The following is a 15,439-nucleotide window of genomic DNA, read 5'->3' on the forward strand; positions in this document are numbered from 1 at the left end:
TAGTCTTTGTGTTCAGTTTCCGATTGCAATCTTTTCTTATGCTAGCTGTCTCAAAGTACCCTTTAAAATCCAGTTCTGACTTTGTATTTTGTTCCCTACAGGAATTATTGTACCTGAGGCACCGGTAGCAGTAGTCCTTTCTCATCAAAGGAACATAAACACAATGGCGATTCCATGTTCGTTGTCTGGCAAATTTGAAGGGTTTGTTTTTTATTCAAATTAAAATGCATTTTCTCCTTCACAATATGCACTGTAATCCTGAAACTTGCTTCTGCCCTGTAAAAGAAGCCAACTATCTGTTCATATTTTTTTCTTTTTTTTTGTGACCGATCATGTTCTCTGTTCCTGTGTACAGTACCATAATCAATAGGTTTAAACCTGGTTAGAGCATATTTGCCCGTTTTAGGCCATAAAACCTAAGCATATTTTTCAGAAAATAGGAAAAACCAGGTTTAGTTTTCTCCTTTTGCTCATCCAGGTGTAGAGTGAAATATCAGGTGTTGGGGGCCCATGATAAAAGTGAGAAGTGGCAAATACGCCCTCAAGCTTCTAAATTGCCAGGTGCTGTGAGCTATTTAGCTCCTGGTTGTAGACGAGGGGAGCCTGGTTAGCTTGAAACCTTTTGCTGCGAGTAGCTCCTTTTGACTCCTCTGGCAATTGGTGCCATACAAACATCACTGATACTTACTGTGTAGGCTTGAGAATGTGTTTAAAGGACATGCCCAAGGGATGTTTTAAAGCATATTTTATGTTATGTACAAAAGGTTAGAGATTGCATCTTGCAGTCATGTTAGATTTGCTGCACACTGTGGACCAACTCCTGGTTACCCAGTGGTAGCTCCTGCTTAACAGGTGATGCCTGATACCCAGGAGCAGCTTTTTTGCTTCTAGTTAACAAATCCTAATGTATTAATCTAAAGGTACTATGCTCTGTGCTTTTGTCCATTGCATAACCTAACTGAAATAACTGGTGCACAAAGCATTAAATATCTGGCGCTTTTATGAAAAGCATAAAACACTGTCTTTAACACAAATTAAAAAAAATAAAGCATTATGATTTGACAGGCAAAGGGAGCAAACAGACCTCGGCATAGTACATATGATTACTCAAGGTCAATGCATTGTTAAACATGTATGGCAGATTGATAAAACCCCTGCCTTTTTAGTGCTGTGCAAGGGATTTGGCTTGTTACCAGTGTCCATAGTGTTCACAGGAGGTGACCTCTATCCTTTATAATGGATGTGCTAGGTCTTGTGATCTATGCTATGCTGATGCTGTCCCATTGCCTGCACATGTGCTACTGTAGCATACACAGGTAATCCCCCAGTTGCTTCCCGCTGTCTGCAGCATGTGCAGAATAAATGAATGGCCTTGACTGGGAATGGTCCAGAAAGCCAAAGGATGTCCCCTCAGCAGATGGGGACCCCCAGTATTGGTGTGTATGCCCTCTATACTGTATTTTGGCACATTTAGACTGGGAGGCGGAGGAAGTTGTCCCGGACCTGGTGCAGACCCCTCAATTGTCTAATTGTCCAGAAAACCCAGACAATACAGCCCAGAATAGCCACAGCACCAGAGGAAACCGCAGCTACGAAGGATGTCACCGCCCTAATGGAGGAAATACAAAAATAACAAGCGGACATTGGGAGCAGGGTGGATAGGATCACTCAACGGATAAGCAAGATGGAGGAGAGACTTTAAGCCGAGCACGATCAATCCTCTTGACACCCTAGAGACGCAAGTAGACATGCGATCACCGAAATGGAAGGACGCGAAGAAGAGAGGCGTAACACATTTTCGGCATCCCAGATTGAGAGGGGGAAATGGAACTCTACCTGAAGAGAGCACTACACGAGGTTACAAAACTGGTCTTTGAGGAGGACACCATTGATGAGGCAAACATTGAAAGAATTCACTGTGCAGGTGGGGCTGGGGGGGCCCAAGGTCAGTCCTCGCTAAGTTCCATAATTACGCTGACAAAGTGAAAATTCTTGAAAAAGCGAGGTTGAGAGGCCCGGTCACATACAGCACATCCAGAATGACTGTCTTTCAGGACCTGCCCTCACTGTCCTTAACTAAGCGGAGAATGTGCTTCCCTCCCCCAACCCCCCATACCCACCCCTTGGCCAAATGGCTGAACGAAAAAGGAGTAGGGTATAGGTGGGGGATCTCGTTCTCAATCTCCTTGGAACTTGACAATCGCAAATCTAGGTTGATGACAGGACGATATTCAGAAAGTCACAGGGGAGTTACTTGCAGAAACCAGTGCTTCAGAGAATCCAGGAGACTATCGGGCAGGTAACCCACAGTGGCTGATAAAGGACTGATGTCGAGCTCTAGGAAATGCAGGAAGCTGTACATGTTGCCCATGGCCTACACTTGACCCAGACTGAGGTGCCTTTGACTAGGACACAAGATCACTGGGTCTGACATCAGGATTTAATAGGGTGATGTATGATCAAGCATTGGACGGCGATTTGGATGAGCTAGACGGGTGGTGTGGTGGGCTCGAAGTATAATAGGTCTCCTGAGGGTGTGGATGTTGAATGTTAAGGGGATGAACTCTTCCCCAAAGCGGTCTCTGGTGGCTAGGGAATTTCGTAGAGCTGGTTTTTGATGTGCTGTTCCTTCAGGAGACCAAATACGCCAGAGGGGGAAAAAATGAGGGTCCCGGGTAGGGCACTGGGGCAGGAATATTGGGGATCTGGCCGTATTAGAAAAGCAGGGGTTGGAATCCTTATTGCTAAAGGACTAAGGACGGAGGTCACAAAGGTCTGGGATGATGATGATGATGAGGAAGGTAGGGCCCTCCTGATCTCGGGCACTATAAACATAGTTGGGTTCACATTTGTGACAATCTACTTCCCAAACCATGGGCAACAGAGGTATCTGTTGAAAACACTCCCAAGATACTGCTCGAAGCTACGGGCCATATAACTCTGAGGGGCGACTTAAATATGTTGGCAGATTTTAGGGCTGACAGACAAACCTGGGAGGGACAGAAGAAGGGCCTCGGTCTGGTCATGGGGAGGTATTGGAATGTTGGAGGTCTATAGGCTTCAGGACATATGGCGGCACCTACACACAGGACACTGGGTATACCTTTTACTCAGCCCCACACAGCACTTTTACCAGAATTGACTACATCTATGTATCAAGGTGACCATGGGATGAGGCGATCATTTCTCAGATTTTGTGGTCGGACCATGATTTAGTTTTGATGGACCTTAATTGGCAAGGGATGGTACCCAGGGGGTCTAAGTAGAGGTGCAACGACTCCTGACCCGGTATTCCATGAGGAACTGTACAAAGAGATTGTGGTATATTTCAAAGTGAATAATGCAGGGGAGGTTTCTAGTAGAACTGTGTGGGAAGCGGGGAAGGCAACATGGAGGGGGATTCTGATCAGGGAAGGGCCCTGGAAACAACAGGAGCAGAAATTAATTGAAAAAAAGTTACAGGCCGAATTGTCCAGCTAGACAGAAGGGTTGGGCATACCGTAGAGGGGAGTGAAGAAAGGGTCTTGGAGGCGAGAAAGGGAAGAATTGTGACTCCTTGAGGAAGGTCAGATCACTAGGAAACCGCAGTTCAAGTTTTGAGAAGGGAGACAAGGCGGATGCATTGTTGGCAGCGAGTTTCGGGACAGTGAGCCAAGAGGTGGGTTAAGGTCAGAGAGGGGGTGGGGTAAATGAAGGACTGGTGGGGGGGGAATTAAAGAGGCGCTCGCGTCATTCTGTGAGGACCATAAAACACTTGTCAACCCAGATACCGTACGGACAACCCAGTACCTAGAGGGAATTCAGATGCCCAGGCTCTCCCGGGAGGATGCTAAGGCACTGGAAGCTCCAATAATGGCTGACGAAATAAGGAGGGCAGTATCAAGGGTTCCCCCGGGAAGGCCCCGGGAGAGGATGGTTTCACGGCAGGCTTTTACAAGTCCTTTCTTACCCCACCTTATTCCATTTATGTTAGAGTTGTTCAATGATGTTTTAGAGACGGATGAAGCCCCAGAAACTTTCTCCCGAGCAATGATCACGGTCATACCAAAGGAGGGAAGGGACCCCTAAAAATGTAGGTCCTATCGCCCCATCTCACTCCTAAATATTAATGCCAAAATGTGCATACGGGTTCTGGCAGCAAGACTAAAGATACACATGCCCCATCTGATTCACTCTGACCAAGTGGGCTTTATAAGGGGATGCCAGGGGGCGGACACATTTAGGGTTGGAGGGGACCCCATTCGCCTATCTGTGGACGTGGAAAAAGCCTTTGATGGGGTTGAATGGGGCTTTCTCAAGGAGGTACTTGGCAAAGTGGGTCTGGCTCCAAGGTTCAGGTGAGGCATTATGGCAGTCTACAGGTCCCCCCAGGCGTGCGTGGCGGTCAGTGGAGGCTTTTCCTGATGGTTTGCTTAGAGCAAGGGTACGTGGCAAGGCTGTCCTCTCTCCATAATTGTATTTGCACTCTCTAGAACCAGTAGCACAGAGACTAAGCTATGACCCAGGAGTAGAGGATTCACAGTGGGGTGGAGGGTGTGGGGGAGTGGAATATAAGGTCTCATTGTATGCAGATGACATGCTCCTGCACATGAAGAACCCCCTAACCTTCATACCCAGGGTAATTGTGCTGATTGAGGATTATGGAGATCTCTCTGGGTTTAAGATCAACAGATCGAAATTGATACTGCTTCCGCTGGATAGGAAAGGGGACTGGCATATAGGAAGGTTCCCTCCCCTGGGGCTAGTGGTTAGCCAGGACACATTAAGATACTTGGGCATTAACCTCACAAGTGTTTTGGAAGACCTTTTCCAGGATAACTTCCCCACGATGCTGGCTATATTTCAGGCAGATCTAGAGAGATGGGGTAAACTAACCATTTTGTGGCTCGGACACCTAAACGCCCTTAAGATGGAGTGTTTACCGAGATTCCTCTCTGCGTTTCAAATGCTCCCGATTTGTGTTCCTGATGCATTTTTCTGGGAAATGATAGCCGTGGTGTTGAAATTACTGTGGCAGGGGGAAAAAGCGATAATATCCTTTGATGTCCTTACCCTACCAAAAGACTGGGAAGGGGTGGATCTCCCCAATAAGAAACTACTGCAAAGCCTCACAGCTACGGGTCCTTGTCCCACACCTCAGAATGCAGAGGGAGTACCAATGGGTGGGTCTGGACAATCTAAATCTGTCCCCCGCCACCGTTGGAAATGGCTGTGGGTCCTTAGAAACAGGCTCCCCTGCAGAATACACGACCACCCTATCCTGGGCTCAATATGGGATGTTTGGAGACGGGGTATGGACATGCAGGAGGTGACGACATGGCCCTCCCCGTTGAGCCATTTGTGGGTGCCAGAAATATGGAACTTGATCCCGAATCCAGAGAGATTTCAGGCCTGGTTTGAGGCAGGTCTTGAGAGAGTGGGTCAACTATGGAGGAATGTCACGTTTACTATAGGTGAACTTGAGGTGGAGCTGGGCTTGAGTACACTGTCTTGTGTCTTCAATTGAAAGGGTTGCTTATGAGTGGAAAATGGAGAGACAAGATACAGAGGGACCTTACTCCTTTCAAGCAGCTCTTAGATAAGAGAATGGAAACTAAGGGCCTGATCTCGACATGTACAGAGAACTGGTGATTGCGGGGAAGGGGTCAACTGAAAAGCTGAGACGGAAGTGGGAAGATGACCTTGAAAGGGAGATAAACCCTGCGTTGTGGCTGAAATTGGGTAGAGGGGCCTCGGAGACGTCTATTTCCAGCCAATACAAGTTGCATGCCATTAAGCTTACATAGGTGGCAATATGGCCGTTTGAGGCTTTGTAAGATGTTTCAGAACGCAAGCCCTGAATGCTGGCACCAGCGTGGGGCAAGGGCTGACTATTGGCATATGTGATGGGGATGCCCACTGGTACCAATGTTTTGGGATGAAGTGTTGGGCTGGATAAAGGAAATTGATGGTGTTCAACGAACTAAAACGCTGGTCCTGATCCTGTTGGGGACCTGGGCAAGATTGGGGGGGGTGCTGGTAGCATCCCTGCTGCTAGCGGCGTGGGCCTTCCTGGTTATGAAATGTAAATGTGCCTAGATCCCAGGTAAGAGGGAATGGGTCAATGTGGCTCTGAATATATGTACTATGGAGAGGATCATGGGAGGTCAGCATCTCATGAAACCATGTGGGAGATTTCACGGCCAAACATGAATATTTAAAGCATCAGGGTGTTTAATACACGGATCGACAAAAAGGGGTTGTCTTGTGCTCAATGGATGTATGGCGACCCCTGAAGGGGCCTCCTGGTATATTGGACTACAGCTAAATAACCATGAAAGGAGCAGGAGGCTGCCATGGACATGTGCATAACTGTAAATACTTTATTTCTACCCCACGTTGGACAACTAAAGGTTTTCTTAATGTTTCCTTAAATTGAGAAGACTGTTACCTGAGGGACGGGGGTGGGAAGGCGACAGGGAGGGAGTGTGGGGGGAGCAAAGGGGTTTCCTTGTGGATGTGTTTACAAATATCTACTATTCTTAGATTGTGAAAACCCGAAATAAAATAAAATTTGGAGAAAAAAATGGACAAAAAGGAACCCTTTGAGAATCCATAGCAAACAGGTCCATAATGGGATTTTGGGTAATGCAAAATGACCTCGACAGGTAAAAAGCACATCATTGTTATAACAGACACCCTGTCTGTTAAAGTCTTTTAAGAATGATTGTGTGGTGCAAGGAGTCTAATTCGGACAAACATCTGGCATCGCAAAAAAAAGGATAGTCTTGTGATTCTTTTTTCCAGAGAAGGGTTTGACAGACCTCGCTAAATCCAGCACTGTTCCTCAAAAAGACCAAAAGGCAGATTACACACAAGATGCTGTAATTTCACAAATTCCTGAAATGGGCAGTAACGTTTTGAATGCTGGTGCTATGTGTGACACATCGTGGGATTGAGTCACTTCTCCTCAGAGGGGAGCCTTTGCCTATGAGACTAGGGAGGTGAGCCTACTATGCAATTCCCTCCCTAGGGGAAGAGGCAAGCAAGAACTAACTGGAGAGACAATCCCCCCTGCCCCTTTCCCCTGGGGAAAAGGACTCCCATTCTGATTAACTCCCTAACCAACCTACCTATGACCCAGCACTAATAACACCTGCTAGAAGAAAATATGAAGAACAAGCTGATATTTGTTATCACACATAGCCTTTAAGAAAACCTTCAAAGAACTACTTATGTAGTACTGAGTCAGAGAACCCCTGGAGCAATAGAGTTCCATTAAAACAAAGAAAAAGGACTTTGACGCTGCACCGGGTAAGGCCCACGGCAGCGTCATAAATCCAGATAGAAGCCCTTGTATTTAAAATCCGCAGTTGGAGTGAAGCTGAAGGAAACTGACGCACAACTTGTGACGATTTGAGGAAGCTGGCGTGTGAGTCCCAGTGTGAAGTCAAGAAAACGTGAAGCAAGCCGAGCATCCAGCCTGACAAATACTGAAGGCCCTACATGCATCACAGGGCCAGTGACGGGAAAGATAACGGCGAGCAGGAGACTCCATTCGGGGACTGGAAATAACAAATGGAGCATTCATACTTGTCACAGTAAGGACCAAGTATTGGAATATACAATTGACAAATATGGTTTGTCCTAATGAATATGGTAAAAGATGAACAAATATATGAACTATACGACTTTATAAAAGTAGTTACTAAGAACTACCTACATATACTTGAGTAAAGTGAGCTCGGTGAGAAACTAGCTTACAGGAGAAAGGAGCCATGCTCCTGTGCCTTAGTTGTTTTTTAGTGGTAGGGTCAGGTTAGATTAGTTTGGACAGTGGACAGATCTTCCTTTTGGACTCGCTGACGAGCCCCTCCACCCCCCATTAGTCTTTGCTTTTCTTTTAAATAAATAACACAAACAAAATGGAAGACCAGAGTGTGTCCTTCTGATACACCATATGTCTGTTTTTGATGGTGATGGACTTGTCTGTTTCCATAATGTTATGACTATTTCATACTGCTACAGTCGCCGCCATAGTGGCCGTATGGAGAGGGTACCTTGTCCGAGAAAATGGTATATTGTGGTCTAATGGATGCCGCAATTTTATTTTGTGCCTTTTTGCTTCGAGATAATTAGCTAGCATGCAACCTGATTTATTGAAATAAAGAGACTTGCTTTTTTGAGATTAGAGTTGTGTGTTGGCACAGGGTCTTGTTCGGGTGTAGTCTGCATTTTAGTGATTTTAGTTGAAGGGGTAGTGTTCATTTTGAGGTTGGAGCTAGATTTCTTTTATTGTGAATTTGTTTGCAAAAAACCTTGCCCAATTAGGAAAACATGCATTTTTTTCAAATGTATGCGTTCTATTTTCGTATGCATTTTTAAGACAAAATTAAACCTCCATTCTTTCTAAAATAGACTCAATTTCATTCAAAAAACAAACTAAAGCAATAGTCTGACACATTGTCTCCCCACATAAATCTTGCCTACAACAATTCCTTGGCATGGTCAGATGAAAAGCAAACTAGTTAACAAAATAGGTGGATCTTATCACATCCAGAAATTGGCAGTCTAGGATTCAGTGTCTAAGGATTTCAGTTCGTGGAGGGCCAGTTATTCAGTATCTTTTGTGTGGAGTTGATTCATTTTAAATCTCATGTACATTTTGCGACTCTTTGGAAATATTTTAGATAGGTTGACATTTGACCTCTCCTGTGGGGAAACTTATCATATTCGCAATATGATAAATAACTGTCTAAAGCACCAACAGTCAGTTTCCAGTCATCCCAGAAGAGTTTGCTTTGCCACATCAGCAATAGTTTTTAATTCCAACTCGGAGGAGCCGATTTTTCTGTTTTTTGCATGTCAACCCGAAATAAAGTGGGTCTGTGTGGAATAATCACTGTTTCAGATCAGCTTAAAATGAATTTCGCCGCGGGCAGAGGAACCTGTTATGAAGATAATTTATGCCAAAGATATCGAGCTTGAAGTGAAACTATAGTCCATTCATAACGTATGATGAGTTTGGGAATTGAAAGAGGCCCAGTACAGTCCACTCTTTGAGGTCCAGGTACAGACCCACATTCACCGTTACTTGTCCAACCCATCTAATAAAGCTGGCTCCATCTTTTCCAGATAAAAATGTAGGATGGGAAGGATGGAAAAACTGGCAAGTTTTCCATATATCCATTTTATATGGGTTAACAAGACGGCTAGTCTGTCCTTTAACACTAGCTTCCATATGATTATAGATGATATATGGTACGATTATAGTCAACATAACAAATGGAAGAGACCAGCTGAACTCTGTCCCCAGAGACCACACATGGTTTGGGTTTGTGTTTTTTGTTTTTCGAGCATATGACCACCTTTTTAACCATCATGTTATTCCTTAAGCAGTATGCGTGGAAGTCCTTTTGAAATAGAATGTCGCCCGCAAAGGCCAACCATGGAATTTCCAAGTGCCCCAATTTTACCGGCAGCATATAATTATTCCTCCACAGATCCACTATATCGCCTAGATAGGCATTAAAAAGGGTTGGCGCCAAAATGCACCCCTGTCTAAGTTCTGCAGTCGGTCGTGAAACAGCTTCAGGATTCAAACTAACTCTCTGCATGGTTTTGTGATGTAAAAGATAAACTATACCAATTTAGGTGGTATTTTATATTTAAGCAGTTTATTCCATAAATGTTCTCGTACAACAGTCTAATGCTGATGTCCAGTCTAGCGATGCCCTAAATATATTGCTGCCTTGGTTATGCTTGACTTAATACAACATATGTTGAAGTATAGTTGCATTGAGTGACGTACCCATATTTTGTCTAAAACCCACCTTAAAGGCGATAAGATGTGTTTACTTAGAAAGGAAGTAAGATCTCCCGGTAGCAACGTAGCAAAGACCTTTCTTACTGAATCCATCAAGTCCATTGGTCTATTACTTGGATCATTCAGATCTCCCTTTTTATGAATTGGAATAATGGAGAATGACCAAGAATCTGGTATCATATTTTGTGAGTATGTATATGGTCGAAGTAAGGTTTGAGGAAGTGAGCCCATCCAAGGGGGTCCTTTTTTCAACAAGAAAGAGGTGGGAGGCCATCGGGACCGGGGACCCTAGATGGCTTTTACTACTTTATGGCCCATTCGATATCATACACCTTCCAAGGACAAAGGCCATAGATGACCGTCCTCCAAAAGGATCCTCATAACTCGGATTTTTCACGGGATTACTGAATTTCTGTGAAAGGAAAGACACCCAGGTAGATACTGTATAACATGGCTAGGACAAGGGGTTTTATCCCTGTTTTTTATTGAGTGCCCACAATTGTCTAGAATTTGATTTAGAGTATTCTGAGCATGGTCTGGTTATCTTTCAAATACACACTACAGTTCTGTGATTTGACAAGGTTTCGGTGGTGCTGACAGGCACACTTCATCTGAATTATGTATTCATTAAGTGGAGGATCCCCTTCCCCTTAACTACTTTAAATCTTTCTGCATTGGCCAAAGTCTTAATGCTGGGGTCAAAATAGTGAGGATACTTTTTTGTGACCTTAATCACATCTTCAAAAGACGCCTTACTGATGCACTCAATAATAACAAATGTCCAAACGTCTACTGGCCAATTGCAATGGAACCCCATCCACCAAATCCAAGCCATTCTGGAGCCCCCCCCCCCGTCTTCTTGGAAGACATGATTGATCATCAGTCTCCCATTTCAGTGACTGACTTGACTCCCCACCCCCCAGGCCAGGTTTTGCGTCCATTAACATAGTACAGATTTTGTGTGCAGCAATTTCTATTTACAAGTTGAAGTAGATAATTAAATGATCTCCCACTAAAGTGTCAAACAAGATCATTTTGTTAGAGAGGTTTCAAGGTTGATGGGACAAATAGTCTATCCGGGAGACGCTGTTGCCCCTGTGCCAGGTATAAAAGTCAACACCTGTAGAGGAGTCCTTGTGTAATGGTTGAAGATTCCAATCGGACAAAGGAATCCCAAGCAAGACCCCATTTAAGATTGTTGCTGGAGGCACATTTGACGTTTAAGTCACCACCAACAACCCATCATATGCTGGTGGCCATCCAATAGCCATGTTTCAAATGTCTGTAGCAGAGAAAATTAAAAATTCTCAATCTAATATTTGACCGGATTCCAATATATGTTAAGTAATTGGTAATCCCCCCCCACAGTCAGGGACAGTAATACATGCTGCCAAAATCCCCTCACTTGCAGCCCACAGATTGCTAGTAAATTTTAAATTGTTACCTATCGCGCTAGTCTAGCCACTGCTTGGTCGACGGTTAATCTATGGAGTTGCTGGAAGGGAGTAGGTCACAAAACCATTCAAATCAATATTGTCCATGCACTTGGTCTCCTGGATAAACAAAATGTTAGTCTCCTAGAAAACGAGATTCATTCCACATGTGCTGAAAATGGGTCATTCCACAAGCCTTCCATGACCTCTTCATATTCTCGATGTTGGGGTTAATTTAGTTCTAGGTTTAGAGTCGCAAAGGTTTTAATGGCAGACGCCACCCATGACCAATCCATGACTTTAGACATAAGATGTACATCGGGTAGTGATGATATGCATGTCATTATTTTCAGTAGGTACAGACAAGCTAAGCATTCCGTACACAAGAACCTAAATACAATTTCGCTGCTTCACTTGATTTGAATTCAGTGAGGTCCTATTCCAGGCAGTGCAGAATCCCTCTGTGCCCAAATAATATTTGCTATGTCAGAATATAAATGAGACCATACAATTATTGGCCAGTGGAAGAGGTATGAACTCCATGTCACCCAATTGAAGTGATCTCAAAGAATGAATTAAAGTGAATAGATCAAGAGCCTTGGTTCTATTCAGCCTTACGAACCCATGTTTCGAATGGATTGTGTCCAACTTATTCCTCATCTTTGACATGTAATGTCCAGCTTCGGCTGCTTCAGAACTTTTTTTCTTGGCGGGGGCGCCCTGCATCGAGTTGATGTCCCTCGAAGGCCTCCGTCGAGGGTGACTTTATCGGATGTTATAAGTAGCATGCACAGCGCCCATTGGCCTCAGTTCCATTTTTCTGCAAACATGCTTGCTTGGTGAGAAACTTGGCGCGCCTCGTACTTGTGAAAGTATTTGCTGTTCTCTTTTCGACGATGTCTTCGTCTTCTACTCTGACCCCTCATTCCGGCTTCAAGAAATGTAAAGAATGTGGTTCCAAGATGTCCATTACGGATCCGCATTGAGCCTGGGCCATGGCCACGAGACGGATACATGCGCCAAGTGTCGATCCATGACAGGGAAGGCCTTGCGGGAACAAAAGGGGGAAGCTTCAGGTAGGCAAGGTCTCCAAACCCTGTAAATCCCAACCTGCTGGACCTTCGACCGACGAGTCAAGAAGCGACTCAGCGGAAGAAAGCCAAGTGTTCAAGGTCTCGTAGTGGTTCCCACCACGCTTCGTCCTCGTCGAAGCGCTCGGGGAGAAGGCACCGCCGGTCGCATTCCCCTTCGTCAGGCGGCACCCCCGATCGGGGGACCTGCCTGTCCAAGAAGTCGACACCGGCAGAGTCGGAAGCTTTCCGTGTGGAGATGCTTAAGATCTTTGAAAAAACATGTCAGGGCTCCTCCCGTGCCTTCTGTGGAAGCCGGCAAGGAGCAGTCTCGGCTGGACACTCGCGTGCCCTCGAGCACGAGTAAACGGTGTGATCCGCATTGGGAGCCCTCGAGGCCTTGACGGATCATTCGATGTGGAGAGAAGTCAAGGTCGCCGACACCTTCAAAGCCATTGTTTGTGCCCATCGGGTCTTCGACACCTGTCAGGCCTTCAGTGCCTTCGATGGCACTGTCTGTCAAACGGTCGACGCCAGCTGGGCGTAGTTTGCCAGCTCATCCTCCAATCTCTGTTGACCCTCCAAGGAAGGCTGTGGCTAAATCGAAGTCGTCGCCTTTCGACGATTTTGAAGCCTCTGGGTTTCATACCAGAGAAAAGCTATGTGTCTCCTTCTAAAAAAAGGTTTTTTTTTTTTTTTAAGACTCTTACTTACATTTTTGAGGAGCGTTCGGATGGGGAGGATGCCCCTTTTGGACTCCAGTATGGGACTCCTAATGTGCCTGACTGCCTCATATCAGAGGAGAGTAGGATGCAAGATCTTTGACACTTCGCATAACGCTAGTGGTATTGATCCCTCCCCTGAACTGGAGTTCAGCCAGCCAGAACCAGGGAAGCATGCCGACTCCTCGTATAGTTGACTTATGTCTAAGGTGGTTGAATATTTGGGCTGGTCTAGACCTCCAGCGCATTATGATCAGGATGATTTTACGGACATTTTGGACCGGCGTCCACCTACAGATCCTGTTACCTTTCCATGTGGCTCTTCAAAAAAGGGTGGCCAGGAATTGAGAGACCCTGGAAACTAATCTGGCGGTTGACAGGTCTCTTACAAGAAAATACCACCCCCTCCAGTAGCGACCCTGGCTACCTGTCTCAACACCCAACTCCCGAGAGTCTGGTGGTCCAGGCAACTACGTCTACCTTGAAACAGGCCGCGTACCCTACCATCCCTCCTGATGGGGACCATAAGAGCATAGATGGGCGCAGAAGGTATTTTCGGCGGGGTAGTATGGCATTGAAATCAGCCAACTCCACTTGTGCGCTTGCTAAATTTTCATACACTCTGTGGGAGTGCATCTCTATGGCAGCAGAGTATATTCCTGAAGGGTATGAGTGGGAAGGCTTACTAGCTGTTAAGGATGTCAAGGAAGCCATGTGTGAGATCCTCCACTCTGGGTTGGATTCTGCAGATTGCATCAGATCCATGGCTATGAGCGCCGTGATACGCAGGTTTGCATGGTTGCGAAAGTCGCGTTTTGCGCCTGATGTGCAGTCTAGACTTCTCAAGATGCCATTTGACGGGTATGCTCTTTTTGGCAGCAAGGCTGACGAGAGCCTTGAAGTTGCAGACCTCTAAGGCAGTCGCCAAGTCTTTAGGCGGCGCTGTTAGGTAACCTCAGTCCTTTCATACTAGCGGACAACCTTGGAGGGGTAGATCTTTTTTGCTACTACTCTTCATTTGGAAGGGTGAGAGGAATGGCCAGTCAAAGAGGACAATGACATGTCCTTGTGGTGGACGAGGAAGGGGTGCCAAGTCAGATCAAGCAGCAGCCTCTTTACTATCGGCCTCTGCAACAGCTGCTTCAAAACCGCTCTGAGGGCTTCAGTCACAGTTCTCCAGTTGGGGGCAGACTGTCTCGGCATCTAGAAGAATGGCAAGACATTACTTCAGATGCTTGGGCTCTAGAAATAGCCCAAGGCTACTGCCTTCCCTTTTATAAAGAGGTATCAGACCAATCCATCGGGGGAACACTTTGGATTCCGGATCTGCTCCTTGTGCAGGAAATGTTTACCCTGCTAGAGAAAGGCTCTATAGAACCATTGCCTGTAGCGGAGAGGAACAAGGTTTGGTATTCTCCATATTTTTTTATTCCCGAAAAGGACAGGGGACTGAGACCCATCTTGGACTTGAGATGCTTGAACAAGTTTCTCAGGAAAGACAAATTCAAGATGGCCACTCATTCTTCAGGCCCTCCAACATCGGGATTGGTTGGTGTCATTGGACCTTCAGGATGCTTAGTTTCATGTGCCAATCCATCTCAAGCACATGAAATACCTGAGGTTCGCTTTGGCAGTTGGCACAATCAATTTCGAGTCCTGCCATTCGGGTTGACCTCTGCCCAAGGGTATTCACCAAACTGATGGTGGTAGCATATCTCAGAAGAGAGGATTCACGTCTGGATGATTTGATCAGGGCACCTTCTCCAGAAAGCCTTGGATAATCTCAACGTTAACTTCTTCTGCCTCAATTTCAAGAAGTCCCATATGACACTTTCCCAAAAGCTCCAGTACATCAGGGCTGTATTAGACACTTCTTGGGAAAGTGCTCGACACCCAAGGTGAGGGCTCAAGACATTCTCCAGATGGTAAAAGTTCCAGAAGGCCCAGAATCTTCCAGCCTTTGCGTTCTTGAGGTTGCTCCGCCTCATGGCATCCTGCATTTTTCTGGTGCCGGAGGCCCGTCTGAGGATGAAATCCCTTTTTTATGGGGTCTCCGATTTCAATGGTCCCAATTATCAGGACAGATCAAGGCATAAAATGAGCAGAGTCGCATAGTAATTTGCTATGCAATTCTCTAGGTTTGCTAATCTAATTGAAACTTGTGTAGCAAACCTGGCTATTTAATTTACTCTGTTAAATTAAAGCAAAGCGCAAACTGCATTCCTCTTACCCACAGGGCTCTCTTCCCCCATCTTTGCTCTGTTCACTGCAAGTTCAAAGGGACTAATGGATCGAGAGTACAGCAGTAATCTCCTCCACACTTAAGTGCCAAACACATGTGCAGGAGTGCTAGCAATACCATTTTTTTCTTCCTTTTTCGAATAATTGCAAAACAGAAGAAAATTGAGA

General features: G+C 45.6%; 1 protein-coding gene across 8 annotated transcripts in view; it reads left to right on the plus strand.

The window, feature by feature from the left end:
• The window catches only part of ARMT1 (acidic residue methyltransferase 1), a 440,514-nt gene that overhangs the window by 79,360 nt on the left and 345,715 nt on the right, over nt 1-15,439 (plus strand). For all 8 annotated transcript variants that reach the window (XM_069628307.1, XM_069628310.1, XM_069628315.1 and 5 more), the window contains exon 2: nt 102-201. In XM_069628307.1, coding sequence (XP_069484408.1) covers nt 164-201 — 38 coding nt within the window. In that variant the 5' untranslated portion in view covers nt 102-163. The remainder of the gene's footprint in view (nt 1-101; nt 202-15,439) is intronic.

This window comes from Ambystoma mexicanum, chromosome 12 (genome assembly GCF_040938575.1).
Source record: "Ambystoma mexicanum isolate Mex_15411 chromosome 12, UKY_AmexF1_1, whole genome shotgun sequence".
In the NCBI taxonomy this organism is placed as follows: domain Eukaryota; kingdom Metazoa; phylum Chordata; class Amphibia; order Caudata; family Ambystomatidae; genus Ambystoma; species Ambystoma mexicanum.